At 42.3% G+C, this 23,181-nt stretch overlaps 1 protein-coding gene across 2 annotated transcripts in view; it reads right to left on the bottom strand.

Annotated features, from left to right (window-relative positions):
- Positions 1 to 23,181, bottom strand: part of PHYHIPL (phytanoyl-CoA 2-hydroxylase interacting protein like) — a 146,113-nt gene that overhangs the window by 36,619 nt on the left and 86,313 nt on the right. For both annotated transcript variants that reach the window (XM_040438219.1, XM_040438220.1), the window contains exon 2: positions 8,359 to 8,555. In XM_040438219.1, the coding sequence (XP_040294153.1) occupies positions 8,359 to 8,555 (197 nt within the window). The remainder of the gene's footprint in view (positions 1 to 8,358; positions 8,556 to 23,181) is intronic.

Raw genomic sequence — 23,181 nt, 5'->3', positions numbered from 1 at the left:
AAGCATTCCATTTTACTGTGGGAATGAAGACGGAAACCACGGAAGGGGAAGATAAATAATTGCTTAAAGGGGCTTGTATGAGCGGTAGAACAGGAACATAGACACAGACCTGATCTACAGCTGCAAACCACAGCAATTATGGATGACATACCAAACAACTGGCGGCACGTGACGTCACCAACATCAAGAGATCTCCTACAATGAACAGGTCCACACACCCAAAGGCGGCAATTAAGGGTTGCAATAATTAGATTTCTATTACTTTCGAGATAATTGTTCTTCCACACATTATACTGACAGTCTCCAGGGCAAGGGAAAAGTCTGGAAGAATGCAGAAATTCCCCTTGACACTTGTTAAAATGTTATACGGGTGAAATATATGAAAAAAAACACAATAAACCCAAAGTCAGGTAGTGGTGACGAACTAACAAAGGAAATAGGACATCTCCTGTCTCATCCATTGTCATGACATTTATGGGCATCCTGTGGCTTCTCTGAGGCTGGAAACATCAATAAAACCCTAACGTATGAAGGTAATTATAATTCTTACAGCACTGCTGATCCCACCCATGCTTCTATTAGAGGGAAGATGGGACCCTACAATATAATTTTTTATTTGCTCTATAAGCTGACATAAACGGGGGCCTTTGTAAGAGGAGTTGTAAAAGCAGAGTTGAATGTATCTCAGCCGTGGAGTAAAGCCTCATGCCCACAGCCGTTCCATGCATTGGGGACCGCAATTTTTTCCTACCTTCACTTCTAATGCACATCTGTATATTGGATGCGTGGAGACGAATATCCTGGTTACATATCGGTACTGGATATTCAGTGTACACTGGTATGAAACTGGTATATACGTGCACCGGCCAAAATACCTACTAGAATTTCAATACACGGCCCACAACAAGTGTTTTGCGCCTGGATTGGTCTGCACTTAAGTTTTAGGGTATTGTGTTAGGCCTCATGCACACGACTGTTGTGTGCACCCGTGGCTGTTGTGCCGTTTTCCGTTTTTTTTTCGCGGACCCATTGACATTCAATGGGTCTGTGGAAAAATCGGAAAATGCACCGTTTTGCAGCTGCATCCGTGATCCGTGTTTCCTGTCCGTCAAAAAAATATGACCTGTCCTATTTTTTTGACGGACAACGGTTCACAGACCCATTCAAGTCAATGGGTCCGTGAAAGAATACGGATGCACAAAAGATTTGCATCCGCGTCCGTGATCCGTAGGTTACTTTCATACAGACGGATCCGAAGATCCGTCTGCATAAAAGCTTTTTCAGAGCTGAGTTTTCACTTCGTGAAAACTCAGAACCGACAGTATATTCTAACACAGAGGCGTTCCCATACTGATGGGGACGCTTCTAGTTAGAATATACTACGAACTGTGTACATGACTGCCCCCTGCTGCCTGGCAGCACCCGATCTCTTACAGGGGGCTGTGATCCGCACAATTAACCCCTCAGGTGCTGCACCTAAAGGGTTAATTGTGCATATCATAGCCCCCTATAAGAGATCAGGGGCTGCCAGGCAGCAGACCCCCCTCCCTCCCCAGTTTTAATTTCATTGGTGGCCAATGCGGCCCCCCTCCCTCCCTCTATTGTATTATTTTAATTGGTGGCACAGTGTGCAGCCTCCCCTCTCTCCCCCCCCCCCCCCGATCATTGGTGGCAGCGGAGAGTTCTGATCGGAGTCCCAGTTTAATCGCTGGGGCTCCGATCGGTAACCATGGCAACCAGGACTCTACTGCAGTCCTGGTTGCCATGGTTACTTAGCAATATTAGAAGCATCATACTTACCTGCTGCGCTGTCTGTGACCGGCTGGGAGCTCCTCCTACTGTTAAGTGACAGATCATTAAGCAATGCGCCGCACAGACCTGTCACTTACCAGTAGGAACAGCTCCCGGCCGGTCACAGACAGCGCAGCAGGTAAGTATGATGCTTCTAATATTGCTAAGTAACCATGGCAACCAGGACTGCAGTAGCGTCCTGGTTGCCATGGTTACCGATCGGAGCCCCAGCGATTAAACTGGGACTCCGATCGGAACTCTCCGCTGCCACCAATGATCGGGGGTAGGGGGAGAGGGGAGGCCGCACACTGTGCCACCAATGAAAATAATACAATAGAGGGAGGGAGTGGGGGCCGGGGGGGGCCGCACACTGTGCCACCAATGAAAATAATACAATAGAGGGAGGGAGGGGGGGCCGGGGGGAAGGGCCGCACACTGGCCACCAATGAAAATAATACAATAGAGGGAGGGAGGGGGGGCCGCACACTGGCCACCAATAAAATTAATACAATAGAGGGAGGGAGGGGGGCCGAGGGGGGTCTGCCCTCTGCTGCCTGGCAGCCCCTGATCTCTTACAGGGGACTATGATACGCACATTTAACCCCCCTCAGGTGCGGCACCTGAGGGGTTAATTGTGCGGATCACAGCCCCCTGTAAGAGATCGGGTGCTGCCAGGCAGCAGGGGGAAGTCATGTACACAGTTCTTAGTATATTCTAACCTGAAGCGTCCCCATCACCATGGGAACGCCTCTGTGTTAGAATATACTGTCGGATCTGAGTTTCACGATCTAACTCATATCCGATGGTATATTCTAACATAGAGGCGTTCTCATGGTGATGGGGACGCTTCAAGTTAAAATACACCATCGGATTGGAGAAAACTCTGATCCGATGGTATAATAGGGACTCCTGACTTTACATTGAAAGTCAATGGGGACGGATCCGTTTGCAATTGCACCATATTGTGTCAACGTCAAACGGATCCGTCCCCATTGACTTGCATTGTAATTCAGGACGGATCCGTTTGGCTCCGCACGGATCCTCCAAAAATCAAGGAAGACCCACGGACGAAAAAACGGTCACGGATCACGGACCTACGGACCCCGTTTTTGCGGACCTTAAAAAAAAACGGTCGTGTGCAGGAGGCCTTATTATGTGATAATATGTTTTAATGCAACCATTATTGTTACTTTTTTAATCCTAGTTACTTCTGGAAAAGATTTTGACATACATTTTGAAAAACAACTTGACAGCCTGAAAATTAGTCTTTTTTATATCATGTTCTTGTTCTTTTTCTGAGGTTCTAGAATTAAGCAGTACACTCCGTGTTTACTGTCCCATATTCTGACGTCTCAGGGTACGTTATATCAATGTTTCACTTTCATCATATTCCCAGTTTTGAAACCTGATCTTTCTTTGCTGTATTCTTGTAGTTGTTCGGTCTGGCCTTCCTGCTGGATTTCTTTGAAATGTTATGTTTCATTTTAAAAAGCAAAATAAAAGAATTTAAAAAATGCATAAAATGTGACCAGGCATGCAGGAGATGTACCAAATATATAATTTCAGACATCTCAGACACTTGCTTATGCCATCACTTGACTTACTTTAGACTAATATGGATGTAGCAGGATTAACAGTCACACATGGAGTTATCACATCTAGTTAACGCCTTATGACTGTCACTGTTAACTCTGCTGCATCTGTAATACGGCCCACAATTTTACCGAAATAGGGCGCACTTTAAGACATGCTTCTTTTTCTGTCCCATAACTCTCCCCCCTGGAGCACAGACGACCATATGGAAGACCATATTTTCTATTCAGTAGCTTAATTAACCCCTTAATGACCAGGCGATTTTTCATTTTCGTGTTGGTCGTACCCAAATACTTACCTGCTCCATACGGGTCCGGTGGTCATCACTGCCTCTGTTGTCTCCATCTTCCGGTCCTGGCACTGTTTACGTCCGGCTGGCTATGGACATGGTCACATGCATCTCTTCAGCCAATGACTGGCTCCAGCAGTGATGTGGCCAAAAGCAGGATGTTATCACTGAGACCAGTCATTGTGACCATGCCCATAGCCAGCCAGGTGTGAAGGACTGGAAGATGGAGTGAGCGGAGGTAGCCAGGAGGACCAGCGTGGTGGGGAGCAGGTATTAATCTTCTGTTTCAGGGGCCGTGCTGCAGGAACTTGTTACAGAATTATTTTTACCGGAAACCCCCTTCAACCCCCTATCAATCAGATAAGTCTACTAATTGCTTACGTCTTAGTTTATATTCACACGAAGCATATTTGTTGCCTACATTTTTGTAAATGAAATCCTTTCCATACGTCCACTGTACGGTAAATGGGATTGTTTCTCCACCTCATGCATGGATTTCTACAAACCCCATTCCAATGAACAAGACATTTGCAGGAATTTCAGTAAATTGCGAACCTTCTCTTAGCTTCTGGTTTTGCAAGAATTCAGACTTCTTGGATTATCAGATGCTGTACAATATACTTGTAATCATTTTGTCTGCTGAAGAGCAATGTGAGTTGTCCAAGCTTTGCCCGGTTGTAGCATTCAACATTATGTAAAACATGGGAGGGGACGACGACATTCAAAGTTCCATGCAAATATCTGTCCTTCCGGGCGATGCAGGAGTCTAACCTACTGTATTCATTTTCAATCGCACATTTTAATATCGATTGTATTGTTTACATGGGGTGCATCGATTGAAGGAAGGATTTAACGGTAACACACGGATCACATTTGCTTTTTCTGTTTCTCACAAGGAGAAGCAGAGAGATGCATCAGTAGGATATGCAGATATTTGTAGTTTTGAGTGGGAGTTATGATCAATAAATGACCATTACTGTAATTACCGAGCCCTTCAATAATAACTGCTCTCAATGGCTCTCACCGTGGTTATTGCCTTTTCGGAGAGTTTAAACTTGAAAACCATGTAAAAGTCAAAATCAGTCAGCACCTCCTAACAACATCGACTAAAGTGGCAGGTTGAAATCTGGTTCCTAACTATTACTAATTCATGGGATTATAGATCATATACCACTCTGCATACAGCAAATCCTTTCTTCACTAATAACCCAAATTAAAGACATAAATAAATAAGACACGTGGACACTTTATATGGTGGAAGATTTTGGCCACGACCAGCTTTATTAAAGAACAGCTTAAAACCAAATAAACATTAAAACCATGTACCAATATAACTTAATAACCACATAATGGCCCAGCCATAAACTCGGACCATCTAAGCTTAATACCACAGATTAGACCAGCCAAAGGCTCAGCCTAAATACCAGAATAAAACTCGTCCGCTCACCATTTCAATGAGCGACTTTACCCCTCCTTCTGATAAAGCAGTCGTGACAATACCGTAAAAAATAGGCGGCCGGGCGGTTGCAGCTCCACACTTGCGGCTTGGCTGACAGCAAAATCACCGTCAGCCACCGCAATATATATACAAACAACCCCGCTCCCCACAATTCAGCACCCAATGCTCTAACTGTTGCTGGGCATCAACAATTAATCTGCCCAGCAACTACCCTTCATAGGTGCCCTAAATAACCAATCCCAGACCCTTGACCTTTACCCAGCAACAATGGCTAAATTTAGCGACCCTGACCACCAATTCTGGCGGGAAAATTCCAGCCAAAACCCTCACATAATACCATGGGATGATTAAAATCCCATGAGGATCCCTCCATATTAAATTCCGGGAACATTTTGTAGGCCTAGGCACAAGACAGAGTGAGTTAAAGGGGTCAGCCCCTTAGAAAAACTCATTCCCTATCCACAGGGGTCCAACTACAGGTGCCCCACGCATGCAAGCTGCTTCTTCATTCAGCTCTATAGGACAGTCTTGGACCAAAATCGCCCGACAAAAACTAATTGACTTGCTCAGCATGTTAGCATTTTTAAGGCTTTTTTGCCCTGTTTTACCACCGCAGTTTTTGAAGTTTTTATTGCATGACTTTCTTTATATATATATATATATATGAGTATGTATCCTCCTGAAATGTCACTTCCTCCGTAGAGCTCTATGAGAAGATACAAAAACGCCATGCAAAAACACTTCTAGAAACATTAACTCACAATTCACATGCCATTTTTTAAGGTACAAAAATGGAGGTCTATGAGACAGAAAACACCAGGCAATGAGAGAAAAACACCAGACCCAGAGGATACTGCCATTTAAAAAAAAAACATACCGGTACCTCAAGGATGAGAAAAGGCCACTACAAAAACGCCTGAATTCAAAATTTACCATAGACATTCCAAACTGGTATTTTTTTGCCTAAATAATCCTTCTGTACCAAGAAATTACCCCTCAAAAATGCCAGAAAAAAACAGCTACACCAGCCTCATCCATACTCAAATGGCTAAAGATATACGGTATATGCGCGAGCAGTAATTTGAGTCTCATCTGAGAGAATTAAAGAATCTGAGACTCAGGTTTAGGGCTCATGCACACGAACGCATTTTTTTTCTGTGTCCGTTCCATTTTTTATTTTTTTGGACCATATGCGGAACCATTCATTTCAATGGGTCCGCAAAAAAACCCCGGAAGTTACTCTGTGTGCATTACGTTTCAACAGGTCTGTTCCGCAAAAAATTAGAACATGTCCTATTATTGTCCGCGTAACGGACAAGGATAGGACTGTTCTATTAGGAGCCAAATGTTCAGTTCTGTAAAATACAGAATGCAGACGGACATCATCCGTATTTTTTGCGGACCGCAAAATACATATGGTCGTGTGCATGAGCCCTTAGGCTTAGTTCACACTTAAGTGTTTGGTCAGTGCGTTCTATCATTGCTTATTATCCAAAACCAGGAGTGGATCATACAAGGAGATGGGGTATAATGGAAAGATTTGCTCCTGTTCTGTGTTTTTGACCCACACCTGGTTTTGGCTCACAATCAATGATGGAAATCATAGACCAGCTCTGACGTGTGAAGGCCTTAGGTTCATAGGTTTCTCTATATTTGGGCTTTTACCTAACTCAGTTATATCATGTCTATGGAACAATAATAATATGACACTCATAGCAGTCTGAGAGGCCTTACTAAAGCTCCATGCTTAATATCTGCATGTATCCCACTGAAATAAATTACTGAATACTCTAATGTGGCCATCAGTTAAAGAAGAAGACCATGCAACTGCTACAGGGCCTGAGGGTGAGGGGACAGAACTTCCTCATCTTCTAACAATAAAGCACTGCATTTTCATGCAGCTGCCACTAGAGGGAGCTATGTGCACTAAGATTATTACAGTACATTTATAAATTCCTATGCACTGAGCTCCCCCTACTGGTGGCTGTGGGCAGCCAGTTTTGTAATATTTTATGTGAAGAGACGCAGTTAGTTGTATGGTGGAAGAATTATCAATGTATTTTTGTCAGTAGTCTGGTGTAAATACATTGAGAAATATGCTGTTCAGAATTAGAGCTATATTTATGAAGCACCTGTCCCACCTTTTCCAAAGGTGGATAAAGTGGGTGCGACTTCTTTTTATTACAATGTTTTAATGAAAATGCCTTTAGTTTTGATTAAAAAAAACGAAATGTAAGCTCATCAGAAATCTGGGTCGGGGTGCCCATACAAAATTTTGCTATGGGGCCCTAAGAAACTTGTGTACACCCCAACAAGGCACCATATGGCTCATACTACAGATCACAGGCACTTTGTGTGTCTCTAAAAAGAATCCAAATGCTGGCTCCGTCATGTGCATAAGGTCTACTGGCAGGGGAACTTTGTCTCCTTGTCAAAGCTTTTCTTTAGGGCTCATTCACATGACCGCATGGTCGCTCTGCAAACAGCAGTCCGCAATGCACGGGCACTGGTCATGTGAACCCCATATTGCGGTGCGGACCCTTTGACTTGAATGGGTCCACGATCCGCAAAATATGACAAAAGATAGACATTATCTTTTGCGGTGCGGAAGCAAGGACCAGAAAACCCACTTCCCAGTGTTTCTTTGGGCTTCCGACCCGTGCCTCCACTCCTGTCCTATCTTTTGCAATATTTTGCAGATCGCGGACCCATTCAAGTCAATGGGTCCGCAACTGCAGCACAGAGTCCACACGGCCAGTGCCCGTGTGTCGCGGACCGATATTTGCAGTCCACAGCCATACGGTCGTGTAAATAAAGCCTTAAAAGAATTGTCATCAGTATATAGTTAAAGTCATTAGTTAACAACAGATTGTCTAAACAGCTGCATGTGGTGGAGGATGGGCTGAAGTGAGGCAGGTTTACGTGTTCTAGCTCCGCATGCGTCAGGAAACTTTTCCACCTTTTTAAAGGTAAGACCTAGGCTTTATCCTAAAAATCATGAAGCCATTGATCACTGCAGGTGTGCAGGATTTTGGCCAAATACGGAAGCCAGAATATGAGGACCTGGCCTAAGAATGCTGAAGTGCTTGGCCATTTTAGAGAAGATAGCTTAGATACTAAAATGGAGCACATCTCCTAATTTTATCGCCAGACTTCCATACTATACTCAGATACTTAGATACCAGATTTTATTATGATAAAACAATATACCGTAGACAATCATTACCTTATGTTTAAACTTATTGGAATTCTTGTTCTCCTTCTTGTTCAGGTCAATAAAATAGTGAGTTATCCGATCCTTAGATTTAGAATCCATCTCCCATGAGATCTTGAAAGAGTCGCATGTGATATTACTTATCTTGATATTGTGAGGGACAGGCAGCTCCTCCATCTCTGCGATGCCGCTGTCTTGAGATTTATTCCCTAAAAATAAAAACATGATATTATCAATGATGTCTAAATATGTCTTAACAATGTGTCGGCATTGCTTATGTTTTTAAACCTCTCTGACCCCAATGCAAACTATTTTCATTTTGTTTGAACACTCCTTTATCTTATATTGATGCTTAAGGGCTATACCTATTTTTGCTACCATTATTTTATTTCCCCAATGTACCTAAAATGAACAATGAAGCAAAAATGTCTGATCACTTTCTTCCAACCGCTCTTATGCCTACCAATGTGGCTTCATAGTCATAAACTACAAACAACCTCTGTGTAGTGTGATTCTTCAAATCATACAATAGGATATTTTTTCATGACTAACTAGCCTCAGGACATAGCCATTTTTAACTAGTTCTAGCCTGCTCCCCACCGCTCCATGGCAGCACCCTGGCTCCATTCAGCAACCTTCCGGTTCTTGGCCTGTTTACTTGAGGTCTGGGATCTGGAAAAGGTCATAGCTAATGACTGGCCTCAGTGGTGACATGTCCCCAAACATGGGCCATCAGATGTGTGTCGCTTGAGGTCACATCACCACTAAGTCCAGTCATTGGCTGCAGCGGCACTGCATCCAGGAACCAGGAGATCGCTGAATGAAGGCAGGGAGCCAGAATACAGTGGTGAGGAGCAAATGAGTAGGAATTTATCATTCATTACCACATATTTCGGGGCTAGTTAACAAGGTCACTAAAATTCTGGAAAAAAACCTAAGGTTTTAAGGTCAGATCCAAGTGCTTCTTGGCCCTCGGGTGACGGTGAGTGAAAGTGAACCCCAGTGAATAACACCCTTGACTACACAAAGGTAAAGAAAAATATTGTCAAAGGCCCCCCAAGCACAGTATTTCCTTACAGCTTTATCTGTCACTTAATACCACTCAAAATTGATCTTGTGGAGTCTGAAGAAAAAAAAATTGCATTCAATAGCATATCATGGAAGAGATAAATAAATTTAAGAGTTAAAGGCGCAGACCTCTTCATAACTTCGTCGTATCCAGGGACGCTTCTAAATGTAATACAGTTTCTGATCTGTCTTACATTTTGACCTTTTTCTAGGCCTGAAACAGGTGTAGAAAATGGTATATGAGAAGGGCCTGCCGCCAGGAAGAAGTCGCAGATTGCAATACGCCTAATTTAGGCATTTTTCAGCTTGATAAATGACCCCCATAGTTCCTTAGCTATCCATATAGGCACATTTCTGAAGCTGAGCTACTCGTAACCCAGGAACATGCAACCAAGACTCTTTTTCCTCACAATCCAAGAAATCTATGCCATCTCTCCTGATAACCTGTGCAATACCATATAGCCTAGCAGCAGAGTTATAGCTATAGGGAAGCAGAGTTTGTGGCTGCACCTAGGCCCTGGAGCCTAAGGTATGATGGGGATAGTGATATAAATTACACATGATAGAAAATACAGAATAAAACAATGATACCTTCATTCTTCAGAGGTAGCTATTTATTATTTTTGTACAGATTTGTGTAGTACATTTGTTTTCTTGCTACCAGGGCTTGCTGTGAACAGGTTTACCAATGTAAATAATTACAGTTTCCATGATTCATCTCCCCTGTTACACACTTTACCTATATTTATGTAAGGTAGTAATGCAATTATTTCTCATCGTCACAGACATCACAGGTCTGCAACTGAGACAGTGCCCTGCTGCTCTGCTATTCAGCTGGATGATCTGCTGTCCTGCATGTGAATGAGATTCCCTCCAGAGACAGAGAGAGAGAGGGGTGAGCAAGGAAGGAGGAGAGTTACAGAAATGAGGACTGAATATATAAGGTCCAATACTTTAGTGAGATAGGGAAGCTTATTAACCCATGTAAACAGTCTACTGATCTGAAGACAAATGAGCAAACTCTTGTTTTTCGCTGATCACAACTTTTATTCTCATTTATTGGCAGCACATCTCCACTTGTATACAAGGGATGTGCTGCAGATATCATGCAAACTATATTAGACTATATTAGAGGAGTTGGGTATGAACAATCACTTTAACGACCAGAGAGGAAACCCCCTTAAAATTTTTAGTGCAGTCTACACAAGGTGAATAGAGTTTGGTTGCGAGGCTCTGAATTTACTGAACCATACACAAAAATGATCATATAACTATAAAAGGAAATAAAAGAAAAATAAGGCAGAAGATGCTTTAAATAGGATTGTGTTTGGGTGTTATATTGTATTTAGCCCACATTGATATAACATTCTCAGTTTTACTCAGTTCTTTAAAAGAAAAACTTGACTCTTTTCTTACAGACAACTGTGCATCCATACAATACTCCATTGTAAAGCACCAGAGAGTCTGTGCTAAGATTCAGGAGCTCTAGGGATTAGTACTTACAAATACACTATCACAATGATGACATAATAAGGTCTTCAATGCGTCCATACAGAACTTAAGACAATAACTAGCTTGTTTCCTCCATGTCTGTGTAGCTCTTTTATCATCTATTATAAAAGGCAATTTACTAGGCAAATACAAAATAAAAAAGTGCCCATTTATATAGTTGCCTATTTTTACATAATTTTTTTAAAATTTAAAATCTGCATCGTACTAGAGAATATGTCCTGGAGACATTCTAAGCAACTTTCTAAACGCACTATAGAAAATATGGACACAGAATGGCAGAAAACAGAGGGGGTCTAAAGATGATTTTCACATTAAGATAACTCTGCAAGCCAAGGTCTAATGGTCAGGTAAGGCTACTTTCACACTAGCGTTCGGGTGTCCGCTCGTGCACACCATTTGAAGGGGCTCACGAGCGGCCCCGAACGCATCCGTCTGGCCCTAATGCATTCTCAATGGAGGCGGATCCACTGAGAATGCATCCGCCTGCCAGCGTTCAGCCTCCGCTCCGCTCAGTGAGCGGACACCTGAACGCTGCTTGCAGCGTTCGGGTGTCCGCCTGGCCGTGCGGAGGCGAGCGGATCCGTCCACACTTACAATGTAAGTCAATGGGGACGGATCCGCTTGAAGATGACACTATATGGCTCAATCTTCAAGCGGATCCGTTCCCCATTGACTTTCAATGTAAAGTCTGAACGGATCCGCTCAGACAACTTTCACACTTAGAAAATTTTCTAAGTTTTAATGCAGACGCATCCGTTCTGAACGGATGCGAACGTCTGCATTATCGGAGCGGATCCGTCTGATGAAACATCAGACGGATCCGCTCCGAACGCTAGTGTGAAAGTAGCCTAACATGGACAGGGTTAAATGTTTACCAACCACTGATAAGGACGATAAATTACCAAAAGTTCCAAAAAGGAAATATATTCATCAACTGCATGCATACCATGCGTAATGAGTCCTTCCAGACAGGGAATGTTCCTGAAGATTGGAGAATGACCAATGTTGTACCTATCCACAAGAAAGGTAGCAGAGAAGACGCTGGAAACTACAGACACAGCTTGACCTCGGAAGTAGTAAAAATAATGGAAACTCTCCTGAAAAAGAAGATAGCTGACCCCCTAAAAACCAACAACTTGTTGGACACAAAACAGCATGCTTCACTGAGGTCAGATCATGTCAAATTAATCTTCTTGATTTCTTTGACTATGTCACAAAAGTGCTGGATGAAAGCGGTGCTTTGGATTTTGGCCACCTTGACTTCAGCAAGGCCTTTGATACCGTACAGTGCCTTATAAAGAGCTGATTATTGAACACTGGACCAAATCCCTGGATAGCTCAATGGATTCACAGCTGACTAATGAATAGATACAAGAGTGTTGTTGTTAATGATGTGCATTCTCAAGAGAGACCGATTCCAAGTAGTGGACCTCAAGGGTCTGTCCTGGGTCCTATTCTTTTTAAATATTTTTCTAGGTGACATAGGAGAAGGTTTTGCCTGTTTGCTGATGATATAAAAGTGTGTAACAGGGTAGATATTCCTCGAGGCATTTCTCTGTGGAGGTGGCAGTTCAGTGTGTCCAACTGTAAAATAATTCACCTGGAGAGAAGGAACCCTCTATCATATTGGCAATTCTGGGTTAGCCAAGACTTCAGAAGAGAAAGATCTAGGGGTCCTGATATCAGACAGCTTCAAAATGAGTGGGTTGCCCGGCTGCCCGCCTACCGGAGGAAGCAGCGGATATCTCCGCTACATCTTCGCTGGCCAGTAGCTGCTGACTGTCCTCTAGTAGCTCGTACTCGCTGTATAGTGGAGCTGAGCCCACAGCATATAATACTTCTCTGGCTGAGGGAACAGAAAAGGACAGAGGCAGGTTGAGGACAGGTGAGGGCACAGGGCCTGCTCCCTGGCCATGTAAACTAAGGGTTGTGTCTGACGTACCCACCGACTCTGGGGGTGTCAGATGTCACTTGAGACAAAGTGGATGACCGAGTCAACCATTCAAGAACCGCTGGGTTGCTAGTCAAGACACGATCGCTAGGTGACACCGGGAGCTCAGGCCTCTCGCTGCGACTCCAGCTTCCACGCCCCCTTATTTGCTGCGACCTGTGCCTTCGCCAGAAACATTTAGGCCTCTGCCATACCCTGTGCAGGGCCTGGCACTTCTCAGTCTGACATACTGTTAGATCAAATAAATAAATAAATAAAACACCCCAAAAAAGTCTGTAATTTTCTCACTTCACCACACAACGGCTAATAAGCCCTTTTTTTTCACTTATACACGCCACAAAAGGCTTTGGAACATATAACTGCACCAGTGAACGGCAAATATATATTTTTTTGCTACTAAAATATGCCAAAAAGGGCTTTAGAACATATAACTGCACTGCTGAACGGCAAATATATATTTTTGGCCACTAATACATGCCAAAAAGGGCTGTAATTTTCTCACTTCACCGCACAGTGGCAAATACTTTTTTTGGTGCCCCTAATACTTGCAAGAAGAGCTTTAGAACATATAACTGCACCGCTGTACGGCAAATAATATATATTTTTTTGTCACTAATACACACCAAAAAGGGCTTTAGAACATATAACTGCAATGCTGAACGGCAAATAATATATATTTTTTTGCCACTAATACACGCCAAAAAGGGCTTTAATTTTCTCACTTCACCACACAACGGCTAATTAGCCCTTTTTTTCCCACTAATACAAGCCAAAAATGCTTTGGAAAATATAACTGCACCGACAAGGGCAAATAAGACGTAGAAATATTTTCTTGTAATGAACCCTGTTAATGCCTGTATCAATCAGCACTTGCACCCTAATAACAAGAACGGTTTGCTGGAATTAAAGAGCTGTATAATGGCAATTTGGATCCCCAGTCAGTGCAGCAAGGTGTAATAAGATTGTTTCTATTACCCAGGCTGTAACCTCTCCTACTGAACCCTGTTCTGCTTCAATACTGTGGAATGATTCCTCCCTATCCTTTCCCTGAACTTCTATACAGCAAAATAAAAGTTTTAAAGTATTTTCTAGCACTGTCCCTAGCGCTTGCTGACGTCTCTGCCTGCACTAAGTACACTGGAAAATGGCTGAATCCAAGATGACTGAGGCTATTTATAGGGCTGTGACATCACAGGGCTGGCTGCTGATTGGCTGCATGCATGGCATTGTGGGTGATCCCTCGTTCCCAGAGTTTCTTGCTCCATGTCCTCACACGTGCCGCAGCCATTTTTGGAAAAAAACAAGAAGCGTAAGGAAATTCGGATTCAGTGCGAATCAAATTTTTCCAAAAATTCGGAAAGAATTCCACTTTGTCGACTTCGATTCACTCATGTCTAGTAATAATATAAGGACAGACTAGATGGACCTTGTGGTCTTTTTCTGCTGGCAATCGCCTGTTTCTATGTAACACCTTATCTATGCAAGCAGCGCCACTAGAAGCCTGTGCTTAGGACCGGTGCAAGTCCCAGCTGTCGTGCTCCTGCTAATCATATATGGCAAATCCTAGTGATTACATTAGATCAAAAGACTATGCTTATTGGGAAAAAGTGTACAATTGAAAGGAGGTTCTAGTACCCTGTAGAGCTGCCTGAAGCTTGGATACAAGATGAGATACATTTGGGCATGGAGGCATACAGGTTCTGTATGGTATACTGCAGCACATTTGTCCACAAATGTTGCAGCTGGGCCTGTTGATCATGCACACTTGTAGGTTGTCGAAGCTGGAATCCCAGCGGGTCCCATAAATGCTTGATTGGTGATAAATCTGGTGATCAGGCAGGCCAAAAAAGTACTGCAGTCTGGAGGAGACATTTCCTAGGAAACCTTTGCTCTCTGAGGGCCAGCATTATCCCGATGAAAAATGCCAATGGGAAGCCCTACCTTGAAAGGCAACATAGGTGGCTATAGTATGGCCTACACATATCGCTGAGCTGTTAGTATACCTTGTATGTACCCTGTATGGCTACTAGGGGGTGACCAACTGTTGTATGTGATGGCTCCCCAGATTATCAAACCAGCAGTTGGGGTAGTGTGTTGCTCCACAGTTGCCAGATCCCAAACAGAACTGGATTAGTCACTAAAGACAATACGGTCCAGGTTTCTAGTTCACAACACTACTGCAAACGAAAGTAATGGTGGCTGGCTGTCAATAGCAGAACACCTAATGGGAGCTGTGACATCAAATTTCCTTCTGCTAAGCACCTGGAAATGTTCTGGGCAGAAACAGGGGTGTGTAATGAAGGTGCCATCTGGATGGTAGATAACAAAACCGTAGGAGCTGCTCATGCTTGTCAGTGGATCAAATGATTGTCCCTATTGGTGGTCTGACTGGGCCACCCGGAGCCTGTTCTGTATGTGTGTGTTGTCGTGCTTTCAACTGCGTTATAGAGGCATGTCTAGAAGTCAACGATCTCTCACCAACAGGTACACTACTCAAAAGTAGCTTATGAAAGACTTTTTTATAGGGAAGCAGGGGAAGCAGTTTTACTCCCTCTTGTGGCAAGACCCACTGTCTAATCAGACCACACCTGTCATCATTTACATATTTGTCTTAGACAAAACAGCAAGCCGACTTTTGCAGCAATTCAACATTTCTATCTGGGTGAGTTTTTTTTTTTTGTCAGAGTATATCGTTATATCTTTCTGCTGTGGAATATATTAATAATTATCAGAAATAAGTCTTCCGTGTATACAATGGACATAACAGTGCTATGCATCATAATGCATCACCACGCACAGTTTCTTCGAGCAGTCAAGCATAAAATTAAATTCATGCAAATTTTTCTCCAAATACTCAAGTAATTTTTTTTTTTAGTACCAACGTGAATTGCTCTGGGAATTTCAGGACACATGGGAGCCCTAACCAAATACTGTAACATATCTGCGTGTGCAAGGTTCTGACTCACAGGGAAATTATTGCTGGAGGAAAACTAGAAAGAAGAAGCAAACTGTAACACATTTAGTTGAGATGCTTCAGTTTCTTTCACACAGAGTTTTTTTTTTAATGAAGTTTTATGTTTCATAAAACCCCCCAAAAAACTCAGAAAACTACCACAAAAACTGCAGAAAAAACTACAACTATTTGTGTACTGAGCGAAAGCTTGGAGAAAGCTATGGGGTACAGTTGCAAGAAAAAGTATGTGAACCCTTTGGAATGATATGGATTTCTGCACAAATTGGTCATAAAATGTGACCTGATCTTCATCTAAGTCACAACAATAGACAATCACAGTCTGCTTAAACTAATAACACACAAAGAATTAAATGTTACCATGTTTTTATTGAACACACCATTTAAACATTCACAGTGCAGGTGGAAAAAGTATGTGAACCCCTAGACTAATGACATCTCCAAGAGCTAATTGGAGTGAGGTGTCAGCCAACTGGAGTCCAATCAATGAGATGAGATTGGAGGTGTTGATTACAGCTGCCCTGCCCTATAAAAAACACACACCAGTTTTGGGTTTGCTTTTTACAAGAAGCATTGCCTGATGTGAATGATGCCTCGCATGAAAGAGCTCTCAGAAGACCTACGATTAAGAATTGTTGACTTGCATAAAGCTGGAAAGGGTTATAAAAGTATCTCCAAAAGCCTTGCTGTTCATCAGTCCACGGTAAGACAAATTGTCTATAAATGGAGAAAGTTCAGCACTGCTGCTACTCTCCCTAGGACTGGCCGTCATATAAAGATGACTGCAAGAGCACAGCGCAGACTGCTCAATGAGGTGAAGAAGAATACTAGAGTGTCAGCTAAAGACTTACAAAAGTCTCTGGCATATGCTAACATCCCTGTTAGTGAATCTACGATACGTAAAACACTAAACAAGAATGGATTTCATGGGAGGATACCACAGAGGAAGCCACTGCTGTCCAAAAAAAACATTGCTGCACATTTACAGTTTGCACAAGAGCACCTGGATGTTCCACAGCAGTACTGGCAAAATATTCTGTGGACAGATGAAACCAAAGTTGAGTTGTTTGGAAGAAACACACAACACTGTGTGGAGAAAAAGAGGCACAGCACGCCAACATCAAAACCTTATCCCAACTGTGAAGTATGGTGGTGGGGGCATCATGGTTTGGGGCTGCTTTGCTGCGTCATGGCCTGGACAGATTGCTATCATCGAAGGAAATATGAATTCCCAAGTTTATCAAGACATTTTGCAGGAGAACTTAAGGCCATCTGTCCACCAGCTGAAGCTCAACAGAAGATGGATGTTGCAACAGGACAACGACCCAAAGCATAGAAGTAAATCAACAACAGAATGGCTTAAACAGAAGAAAATACGCCTTCTGGAGTGGCCCAGTCAGAGTCCTGACCTCATCCTGAATGAGATGCTGTGGCATTAACTCAAGAAAGCGATTCACACCAGACATCCCAAGAATATTGCTGAACTGAAACAGTTCTGTAAAGAGGAATGGTCAAGAATTACTCCTGACCGTTGTGCACGTCTGATCTGCAACTACAGGAAATGTTTGGTTGAAGTTATTTCTGCCAAAGGAGGTTCAACCAGTTATTAAATCCAAGGGTTCACATACTTTTTTCACCTGCACTGTGAATGTTTACATGGTGTGTTCAATAAAAACATGGTAACATTTAATTCTTTGTGTGTTATTAGTTTAAGCAGACTGTGATTGTCTATTGTTTTGACTTAGATGAAGATCAGATCACATTTTATGACCAATTTGTGCAGAAATCCATATCATTCCAAAGGGTTCACATACTTTTTCTTGCAACTGTATATGTTGCAATTTTCAGTTTAGATATGCAGTATGATATGGGGAAAGCAAGTGTATTTTGAGAGTATTTTTCTTAGTTCTTAGTTTGGAGGTATGGCGATATTTGTTACAAATCATATATATACCACCAAACTGATGGATTGCGTATACCAGGACAGACTCTTGTGTAGTCAGAGCGAGAAAATAATAAGCCCCAAAGGACCAGAAGGACCATATGGAGCAGACTTTGAAGCCAATCCATAGCCACCAAGATCTCTTTACTACTAATCTGGCCATACATTATCAGTTGTCATCTGATGGCCATCTCTTCCGACACCTCCATTCACATGCATGCTATGTTCAGCTGAAATTTGTATGTTTCCTGAACAGGGACAGGGGAAAAAACTGCTGCTACTTTCACACTAGCGTTTTTGCTGGATCCGGCAGGGTTCAGCAAAAACGCTTCCGTTACTGATAATACAACTGCCTGCATCCGTTATGAATGGTTGTATTTTAACATTGCCAAGACCAAGACAGATCCGTCATGAACTCCATTGAAAGTCAATGGGGGACAGATCAGTTTTTTTATTGACTTGCATTGTGGGTCATGACGGGCGGTTTGCTCTCCGGTATTAGAACAGAACGGAAGGGAATACATTGTCATGAATTTGGACCACAGATCAGTAACTTTCTGTTGGGTGAAAACGTTTGGAATAATGACACCTTTAATAAGCCTCATAGTTTAGGAGATGGTTACCTGGCAATAGAGCTTTCACTTTTATGGATTTTATATTGCAGACCCGAGAAAACACAAAAATATTTTATTGTAAAGTAAAACAAGAATTTTGTGCAAGCACCAAGGATATGCTAAAAACATAAAACGTCTTTGTTCTCTATTTTCCTGCATTTGTTCCTATTAGTGAAACATTTTCCATGGCTTGAAATGTGCAGTGAAGCGGAGCAGGGATTTTTTGTCAATAACACCACCTCCTTTGCAGAATTAAATTACCGTAGAGCCGTCTGTTGTCAGAAGACTCCAGCAGTATTTAAATGAGCTGTCTGGTCTCATAAGGAAAGATTTTGATTATTTTGCCTTTGTTGATTGCACAAGAGTACAGACGAGTGGTAGGCAGGGAGTAACCTAGGCCGGTGGTGTGACACCTAAATTCTGCTCCGCAAATACAGGTATCAATCATAATCATTTAGACGAGTGGAAATGGCTCTCTATATGACAGTCGTTCCTGGACAATCAAGGAACTTTTTAAGACTTTAACAAGAAAACACTCATGTAGCGTCTAACCAACAAATTTGTTAAAAACTGCAATACAATGTAACACTTGGCAGGAGTTCTTAGCACATTAAGAAAATTGAGATTTTCAGTACTTGGAAATCTTTTACTGTTCTCTCACTACTTTATTCTTCAAAAAGTCAAAAGTATTCAGCAATATTTCAGCTGTCTCCAAATTGAAAACAAAAGAAGAACTATGTGCCCAAATAGCTTTTTGTTCACCATGGTGTTATGGTGGGATGAGGTCACTATGTTTTTTGAGAAAGTCATAAAGGTGGATAGGCAAGAGAGAGAAGATAGTAAGCAACTGTTGGTCATGTGTAAGGAACTGTACACCAATGCGGACAAGATACAGAGAGGATAAACTAATGTAGTGTGTGACTACCTGAGGAATATGGCACGTGCAAACCAAAGAAGGTCTATAATAACAAAAAAATAATAATATGATTATGTGGAATATAGTCCTATGTAAAAAATAAAAGAGTGTTTTCTAACTACAGACATGTATCACCTATCCAAATTATTGGTGATGGTAGATCATGGGGTTCATTCATTGCTTGTCAGTTTCCAGTTCCTCCTTAGTTGCATGTCCCACGGAAGAGAGAAGATGTATGGAGCAGTGGTGCACCAAGCAATCTAACACATCACCTCCCCACAAGATAAATTCCATTAGTGTAAAAAACTTTTTACATTTCGTGGTTAAAATCTAAACACATGCTCGGCAGAAAGGGTGAGCCCCAAATAAAACTGAACTGATTCTACTACTACTTTCCTACCAACAAAAAAGTAAACTCCACCAGAAGTGTAGACACCTTTTAAAGATGTTCACCACTACATTTATTTTCTTTAGGCTCTTGCAGTCTGACAGAGTATGACCAGGGTTTGCTTGGGCCCGCTAGAAGATTAGATTTTTTTCGGCACCAACCTCCACTTTAAGCTGCATCACAACCTTTGCTATCATTGAACACACAGAACATGGCATCTGTAACATAGCATCTGTAAAGTCAAATATGTTATTTGTGAATTAATTCAAGATATGGACCCTAGTGACGAGCAGTTGGTTCTAAAGTCATCTGCAAATCATGTTGTCTTCTTAAATTTAGGGCCATTTATTGTGTCAGAGCCTGGGCCCAATGAAAAATCCTCTAGCATTCTAGTAGACTAATTCGAAGTGTTAATTAACAATGAAATCTTCGCCAATGGATGAAAAATTTAGTAGTGTTTAAAATTTTATTTGATATATTAGTTCATAGAAGATCTTTTCCTTAAGGAAAGAACATTCCCAGAAAGACTGTTTGTCCATCATTAAAGGGAATTTACAGGACTTAAATATTGATAACCTATGTTCATGGTCATCAAAATCACATCGGTGGAAGTTTGACAACAAGCACCCGGACCAATCAGCTGGTTAGGCGTTGGAAGATATACAGTGTATGGAGCTGGAAGGAGAAATCTCCATCCACTGTATGATGGTTTTGCCAGGATACTGCAGCTCACCTCCCATGCAAGTGAACTCACAACTACACTACACAGTGTATGGAGCCTTCCCTTCTGCTTCCAGCAAAGTACACCGTATAGCCTCTGCCACTGCCGGCTGGCTGAAATAGCTGATCGATGGGGGTGCCAGGTCCCAGACCCCCACCCAGGCTCGGACTGACCCAAAGGGGTACAGGTGAATCCCCTAGTGGGCCCCTAGTCCCCCATTCCCTGCACAAGTGGCACATAACACAGTAGACTTACTGCACTACATACATACAGGTGAAACTGGAAAAATTAGAATATCGTGCAAAAGTTCATTTATTTCAGTAATGCAACTTAAAATTTGAGTTTTGTGAAAAGGTTTAATATTCTAGACTCAAAGTGTCACACTCTAGTCAGCTAATTAATCCATACCCCCTGAGCAAAGGGTACCTGAGATTGTGACTTTGGGGTTTCATAAGCTGTAAGCCGTAATCATCCAAATTATAACAAATAAAGGCTTGAAATATCTCGCTCTGCATGTAATGAGTCTATCTCATATGTTAGCTTCACCTTTTAAGTTGCATTACTGAAATAAATTAACTTTGCACAATATTTAAATATTTCGAGTTTCACCTGTATATTCTATGTACAGCACCTCCACCAGCCTATGTTCATATAAAAAACCTTATAGATTATTAAAGAAACTCCCCAGTTTATTATTATAGACATGATCAGAGTTGAGATGACTTCTAGGCATAGAGGAAAGCTAGCCACTAGCCAGTATCCGCTTTTCCCCAGGTCCTACCTTCTCAAAGTTGCTGCACGGGCCCCCATATTCAATCATCTGGTAGCATCTTGCTGCTGTGTGAGCAGGTAATATTTGTATGTATCCGTATGGTGGGCCCCCAAAATAAATTTTACTGGTCGGCCCTGGGCACCCCAGTCCGACACTGCCCCCACCAAACCAACTCCACAATTAATCTCTATAAAACAGATTACCCTTAGTGGCCTATAGATGATCACTTATATATTCTCCCACAATCCTGACACACAAAATGGATGGAATTTACCCGTCAGTAGTAAAGTATTTTAGAAGTCATCTGAAATAAATACAAAAGATCATAGATTGTTAAATCCTAATTTATTAAATGAAAAGACTTAATGCTACGTGTAATGTCATTTATTTATTTCGTCTGGAAGAAGGATTTAATCCGCTTGGTGACAGTCAACGCTGCTTAATCCTGAAACATCCAACTGTTATTCTGTTTCTGTAATCCTGAAATCTTTGCAGCTCTGATTATTGAGACCTGGATTATGCAATGTCTGCACAGTCCTATATTTGGTGTTTGTAAGAGGCTGCTAAAGTGAGAGGTGTAGCAAAGATGTATTTCAATTTATAAACTTCATAGCAATGTACACTTAAAGGGGTTATCCCATGACTAATGTAAAAAATAAAAATCAGACATCAAGCTGACAGCTCAAGGGGAGTGTCTTTTTTGCTGCAGCTCAGGGGGCGTGTCTCAGCTCTCCCTATCACAGCTCAGGGGGCGTGTCTCAGCTCTCCCTATCACAGCTCCGGAGGCAGTTGAAGGATGAAACTGAGCATGTGCGGCCATCTCAGTGAGCAGGTCAAAGAAATAAGAAAAAAATAAACAGCAGGTGGCGCTATACAGATACATTTGATTAAATAACTCAGTGGCTATGCAAAATTTTTAATTACATGCAATTACAAAAGTATTCAGATTCAGGAGCTGGTTTGAAAACTGTAGAATATTTTTCATGGGACAACTCCTTTAACTATTGTGAGGCAGTGACAGGCCTCACGGCTGCTAGGGGAGAGATATGGCAGGAGTTTCCACTTCTTCGCTGTCAATCAGCAGGTCAGAGGCCGCACCAGGTGGAACAATCAGTCTGGGATAAGAGCCCATTCCAGACTGTTAGGAGGAAGGAAGAGTCTGTGTGCAGCAGAGGCCTGGGAAGGCTCTGTACAGGTGGGCTCAGCCGAGCTGGCTGAGGGGCCATGGGGCTAGGTGTTAGCCTGAACTTTGGGGGACTCCGCGAGGTCTTGGAATCGACGGTCGCTAGGCCAGAGTCAGGAGGACTTCTGGGCCATAATCCCCCAAATAGCACTGGACTTTGTTACAGCCTGGAAGTGCTGGATTATTAGGCTGGGAAAAGCCGCATGTTCTTCCCGTGTGTGAACGGGTCTTTAGTGAGGTAGGGAGTCCTCATGTTTAGTTAGAGCCCAGCCGGGCAGGTGTTTTATTTGTATTGTTTGTTTTGGTTTTGCTGAGGTGCCAAATAAAAGCAATGTTTGGCTCCTAACCCTGTGGTCGATGAAGATCATTGTGAGAATGACCCCCGAATAAGAGGCGATCCCTTACACTATGCAGCCAGATTAAGACTTTATACATCTCCTAATCTCTCTCACTTTCACCCATGGATTTAGCCGTGCTGAATTTGTCATTGAACTGTTTTTCTTTAGGCAATGTTAAAAATATTCATACAGTATATATATATATATACATACAGATGACATTTGAGTTGAGTTTGTGTGTTAACCCTGCTACATCTGTATGTATATGCAGTCCTATATCAAGCTGAGTCTGCTACATAGGGATCTGATATCTGTACAATTATCTACATATTTCTCTATAGATTGGACATAGATTGGAAAGAACAAACACAGCTAATTTTGCTAGCAGAAGAACCTGCCAGATGTTCTAGTGTTACATGATGGCCATGCAGATACCTGACTGTCCATGTAATACATGGT

The sequence above is a fragment of the Bufo bufo genome, chromosome 6 (assembly GCF_905171765.1).
Source record: "Bufo bufo chromosome 6, aBufBuf1.1, whole genome shotgun sequence".
In the NCBI taxonomy this organism is placed as follows: domain Eukaryota; kingdom Metazoa; phylum Chordata; class Amphibia; order Anura; family Bufonidae; genus Bufo; species Bufo bufo.
The sequence above is the reverse complement of the archived record's forward strand: the minus strand, read 5'-3'. Positions and strand labels throughout refer to the sequence as shown.